General features: G+C 40.4%; 1 protein-coding gene across 8 annotated transcripts in view; it reads right to left on the reverse strand.

Annotated features, from left to right (window-relative positions):
- Positions 1–5,919, reverse strand: part of POLG2 (DNA polymerase gamma 2, accessory subunit) — a 25,489-nt gene extending 19,570 nt beyond the window's left edge. For 3 of the 8 annotated variants that reach the window (XR_009537501.1, XM_060133720.1, XM_060133721.1), the window contains exons 1-3: positions 5,167–5,898; positions 924–1,050; positions 705–810 (exon numbers count right to left, since the gene is read on the reverse strand). Coding sequence is in view for 3 of the 8 variants with exons in the window: in XM_060133720.1 (XP_059989703.1) it covers positions 705–810; positions 924–1,050; positions 5,167–5,719 (786 nt within the window). In the remaining 5 variants the exon portion in view is untranslated. Of the gene's footprint in view, positions 1–704; positions 811–923; positions 1,051–5,166 lie in introns of all 8 variants that reach the window. The other 5 variants (XR_009537502.1, XR_009537503.1, XR_009537506.1 and 2 more) reach the window with 5 other exon arrangements.
- Between the last annotated feature and the right edge of the window lie 81 nt (positions 5,920–6,000).

The following is a 6,000-nucleotide window of genomic DNA, read 5'->3' on the forward strand; positions in this document are numbered from 1 at the left end:
AGAATTACAGAGAAAAACTGTTGATGCTATCTAGCATTTCTGTGGTCAATTAATAAGAAGGGAAGGAACCATGAACTAAGTGGGATAAAGAAGAAAGTATCACATACTCACCATTCTCATCCTTCCTTATTTGTGATCATTCCATTTAGTTTACATGGGTGTTTGGAGATTTTGAGAGTTAGAGAAATAAGACAATGGCATGACAAAAATGCTTACTTCAACTCTTTTCTCTTAGGCTTACACTGAAACTTGACTGTAAATTACAGGACCATTTGACTAATATGGAGAGTTCATGGAGGTTGGAAGCAAAACTAACACAGTATTGTGAAGCAATTATACTCCAATAAAGATCTTTTTTAAAAAAAAAAAGCTAAAGCTGTAAGAGTGGGCAAGGGTCCAACTCTACACCAATCAGGAATGCCAGGTGAGGGATTTGAACTTTACCTAGAATGTAAAGTCTTACCAACAAAAGTTTCTGAGCAAGACATCAACAGACGTCTTTACTAAAGTAACTTTGTTTTATGGAACAATGAAAATTATTACAAAGAGTTTTTATATGTAGTTGTTAATTTATTATAGCTGTCTCTTATAAATATAACATTGCTACATCAAAATAAATTTCATTTATTGTAGAAAGTATTACCTCTGACACACTAAGACAATTTGCCTAATCATTATTAAATTAAGGGTAATTATTGTAGTACCTTTCTCCACCACAGGAGTCGATGACGTAACCAGAAATCAAGCCACTGGCTTGCAGTTCTTGCTGAAGTAAACCATACCAGTGAAGCTTCAGTCTTTTCACCGATTCTTTGGATATCAGAAATATCAGATAATCACTTATTTGAAAATCATATAATCTATCCCAAAGTGAAAGTGACTGTTTAAATACAAGGCCAAGTTATTTCCATTTTTTTGTGTACCTTTTAACACCATCAGGTGTCTGCTTAGTATCAGAAACAGGATGAAAACACACTCCAATCTGAGCAAGGCCAAAAGGTAGCCTCTTGTTTAGCAGATCCAGGTAATTAACATAATGCTCCAAGGCACCTGTCAAAAGATAAATCAATCACTATATAAACCTATTTTATAAACCCAAATAATTTTGGTCAATTTATAGACAAATTAATAATATAATGCTAACACAGCAGTAAGTACAGTAGCATGGAGCTACTAAGGCAGATCTTAATTGATTACCACTTAATTTTAGGTAGTTTCCCCCAACTTTTTAGTATGAAGATTTTCAAATCTACAAGAAAGTTGAAAGAACAGTACAATAAACATCTGTAAACCCTTAACCTAGATTCACCAATTGTCAACATTCTGCCACATTTATTTTCTATTTCTTGTTCACCCCAAAACATTTTAGCATGTACCTCCTAAAATTAAAAATATTCACTGTATACCACTATTACACCATTAAATTAATCATAATATCATAATTTCACCTAACTTATGGTCAATATTCTATTTTCTCGAATTGTCACCCCAAAAGCCATTTACTGCTGCTCTCTTTCTCCCTAATTAAGGTTAACTCACTGCATTTTATTAGGTCTCTTAAATCACTCTGAAACTAGAATATTTCCCCTGACTTCTCCCTCTCTAACTTTGCTTTTAATGATATCAATTTTTAATTTGAGAACAGGCCAGTCATAGATTATCTCACATTAGATTTGTCTGAATTTTTCCTTATTTAATTTGGGTTAATCATTTTTAGCAGGAATAAATACTACATAGTTGATGTATATGTGCTGTTGCATCCTAACAGGAGTAACACAGTATCAAATAATCCCACTTTTAATGAAACCAGATTTGATTACCAAGTTAAGGTAGTGAATATCCTTTCCCCAACATTATCCTGCTCCCCAACAATCTTCCACCCAATATTTTATTTTATTTATTTTTTAACAAAGGGGCAATCGTTTTCTTTTAATTAATTAATTAATTTTTGGCTGCGTTGGGTCTTCGTTGCTGCATGCGGGCTTTCTCTAGTCGTGGCGAGAGGGGGTTGCTCTTGTTGCGGTGCGCGGGCTTCTCATTGCAGTGGCTTCTCTTGTTGCAGAGCATGGGCTCTAGGCGCACGGGCTTCAGTAGTTGTGGCTCATGGGCTTAGTCGCTCTGTGGCATGTGGGATCTTCCCGGACCAGGGCTCGAACCCGTGTCCCCTGCATTGGCAGGCGGATTCTTAACCGCTGCACCACCTGGGAAGTCCCACACCCGATATTTTAGAATCTGTTGATGAACCCCTGCTTGAATTATTATTATACCGAGGATTACAAAATCATAAAAAGGTGATTTTTCTATCCTACCTTTCCTTCTACATTTATTGCATAGCTCCTACAAAGACAAACTCTTTCCAACTACTCTTTCTACCAGCAGCCTCAATTACTTAATTTTTTGTTTAACACTGTGGATTAGATTTTTAATTTTATTTAATGTGTTCTGATCCCATTACCATCAATATTTATTTTAATGTTCAATTTGTCCCAAACTTAGCCAGTGGGAGTCTCCTTCAAGCCAGCATCTATGTCCTTTTAACATAAACCCACTAGTCTTCTAGTAATTCTTTGCTTTCTAGCACCATAAACTGTGCCAAAGTCACTTTGTACTGCCCTGCCCCATACCTGGAATGAGCCATTTCTCCAAGCACTGGTTCCTTTAGAAACCAAATTCTGGGTACTAGGTGTGTTCATTGCTATTGTCATCGCTTCTAGGCCCCTTCAATGAAGAAAGTTAGGAAATTTGTATTTTTAAAAAATCATGAATTCACACTGATAGTCAATTCAAATTTAACATTATAAAGTTTATCCTTGCCTTGTTGTACATCTTTTCTCTTTCAGTGAAAATCTTGGTTCCTAATAAATCTATCCATTGGTCTATTTGCTTTATCCTATATGTGAAACTGCTTCAGAATTATAATCCCAACATTTCTACTTACAATAAATCAATACAATAAAGTTCAAGATTTCTTTGTAGTTCTTTATGCACTTAGATTATATCCCACTAAATGATAACACTGTGTTCAAAAGTTACTTGATTTGAGATTTCCACTTCTGGTAATAGTAGACAAGCTTGTCGATAACAAGAAAAACTGATCAAGAAACTGAAAAAAAGAATCTGTTTAAAGACACAGGAGAGCTGTCAAGGCAGTAAGGACTTGAGGGTCCAAGATTTGGAGAGAATGTAAGAACAGAGGTGAACCCAACATTTAGTGCTGCTTTTCCAATCTGAAGTAGGAGAACTAAGAAGCTGAAATGCTGAGCAGAGCTTCCTGACATTGTATGGGGCTAGGAAGCCCCAAAATTGTAGTTCGAGGCTCTTAAGGAGGAGGGGCTCTGGAAAACACCCCAGCCTTTCACTACGTACACTCAAAGGGCTACACTCTAGGAGCAGAGGTGAAGCAAAAAGACTGAAATCCAGCCTCAATACACTTAATCCCGGATTGTATTAAGAAGATATGCCCTAGCTGCCTGCCAAAAGCAAAAGTAAACCCTCCCAGGTAGAAGAAAACAATACCACCCAGAGCCTCAATTTATCTCTACAATTAACACACAAAGTACCTAGAAAATCGAAAGTCCAAATGACCAAAAGCCCAGAGTAAGACAGATAACAGAAACCGACATATCTGAGTTATCAGATATAAACTTTTAAGTGTAATTAATGTGTTCAAGAAAGCTGATAACAAGATGCTGGGGGGTGAGTCTAACATATGTGTAATTAATCACAGAAGGACAGAAGAAAGAATGGGGCAGTAACAATATTTGGAGAAAAAATGGCTGAGAAACTTTAAAAACCGTTCATAAGTAGAGGCTACCACAATAGCTCAAACATGAAATAAAGAGAGTAAGGGCACTGGGCATGGAAAGAAATGGCAAACTGGTACTCAGAAGCTAAAAACACTAGACAACCAAAAATTTGGCAAGTAAGTGGATTTAAGTTTCTAAAGGCAAGAAAATGTCTGGCACATCAATAAATGCTTTGATGAATCTAAGAGAGCTATGTTTCATTTTCTAATAGGGAAGAAAAGATTTATTTGTTTTGGGACATGGTAATGAGCAGTGATTTAACTTCCCCAAAGTAAAATCATCATAGAATAATTAAAGTAGCACAAATCAAAATTGTCACGTTTACCCACCAGTTTAAGTTTGCTTTATTTTATTAAGGAAATCTTTAAAAGTTTACAATATAGGTATCAATTTTCAGAGAACCATGGACACTGGTTATTTTAAATTACTTCCTAGTACCACTTAATAAAAAATGGTAAGGATAGCATTTCGCAAAGATGAGATGCTGTGGCAGCAAGTCTGTCCTGTAAAAATTCTAAATTTTTTTTTCCAGAATCTCTGCTATCATGATCTATTTGACTTTGAAGGCATATTGTGCCCTACAAATTTCTGTGTATTCACTCAAGAATCGCTTATAAAACTTGATTAGTCCTATTATTCTGCCAATTCAAAAATTACCTTAAGGGCTCTTCAAACAACAGATTGTGTAGATCAGTTTTCGGTAAGAAAAACTGGGGGAGGGCATTTTCTTGTTGCTCTAAAAAAACAAGCTCTCGATTAGCCTATAGTGTGTAAAAAAAAAGAAAACTATGGAAGTATTTATAAATATTTCAGTAACAATGAACCAATGATTCAAACACACGATTTAATTTAGGTCCTAATTCTAGGGCCGCTCAATAAACTCCAAAATTCTAGGGTTGCCTTGTGAAACTGAGAGCTTTATTAGAGCCTTGGGCCGGATTTTTTTTTTTTTTTTCGCGGTACGCGGGCCTCTCACCGCTGCGGCCTCTCCCATTGCGGAGCACAGGCCCCGGACGCGCAGGCTCAGCGGCCATGGCTCACGGACCCAGCCGCTCCGCGGCATGTGGGATCCTCCCAGACCGGGGCACGAACCCGTGTCCCCTGCATCGGCAGGCGGACTCTCAACCACTGCGCCACCAGGGAAGCCCCGGGCCGGATTCTTTAAGGAACAATAACGATCCCATGAACCAGTTTTCTCCAAGGCAGCAACACTGTCAACAAACCCAACTGCTTCAAGAAGACTGAGAACCAGATGATTTCCTTTCCATGTGAATACAGGGCCAGCTGCAATCTGGGAAATCGAGCGAGTCTGCCTTTCCACCCCGACACCTATTTTGAAGCATGAAATCGTGAAGCATACCGTGAAGAAGGTTCTCCCGTAGTTTCCCAGAAGTTTTCAGTAAGTTCTCAAGAAATGCTCCTAGCTGTTCCTTACTCAGCTCTTTGTCTTGCAAGATTTCGCGTAGCGTTTCTGCAGAAACTAACCTGAAGGCACTGTCCCCGGGCAGCGAAGGGCCTGGTTCATGGTAGAGGGCGTCTACCGGGAAGACCTGCTCCCTGAACACCACCACCGCGGACCACCATTCCGCCGCCAGGTTCTTCCGCAACTCTATACCCAAGGGGCCAAGGCCGGGGTGGCACCCGCTCAGAAGAGAATCTCGACTAAGCTGTCGCTTGGTACCACTGAGGAAACGCCTTTTCTGACAGATCTCAACCAGCACCTCGCTCTCCTCGCCGCCAGACTCGGGGCCTTCTCTCAGCTCGCTCACCGGGGGCAGCTCCCCGTGCGACCTCAAGGGCCCTACAAAGGAGCCGCTCCCTTCCGTCAACTGCCTCCCATCTACTCGACTAAACCCAGACAGCAGGCACCTGCAGACTTTCTGGCCGGCCCTGACGGCTGCACCACAGCGCATCGCCCTCAGGAATTAAAAGTGCACAGTCTCCTATGAAAGGCTAACATATGTGTAATATGGGTCCCGAAAACCCGCCACAACCGGGAGTAGGGGGCCACCTGCGCAGGCGCGACGGAAGTGAGCGTGCGCGCGGCCAATCCCACCAACGGAAGTACGTCACTGCGTTCCGGCCGCGGCCGCCACCGCCGCGTGCCTATCCCACTCGCCAAGGCGAAGTTATTAGGTTTCCTGTCTCTTACATCCGTCACGTCCGGCTCTACTTGTTCTTTTTGTCTTCAACA

The sequence above is a fragment of the Lagenorhynchus albirostris genome, chromosome 20, assembly GCF_949774975.1.
Source record: "Lagenorhynchus albirostris chromosome 20, mLagAlb1.1, whole genome shotgun sequence".
Lineage (NCBI taxonomy): Eukaryota > Metazoa > Chordata > Mammalia > Artiodactyla > Delphinidae > Lagenorhynchus > Lagenorhynchus albirostris.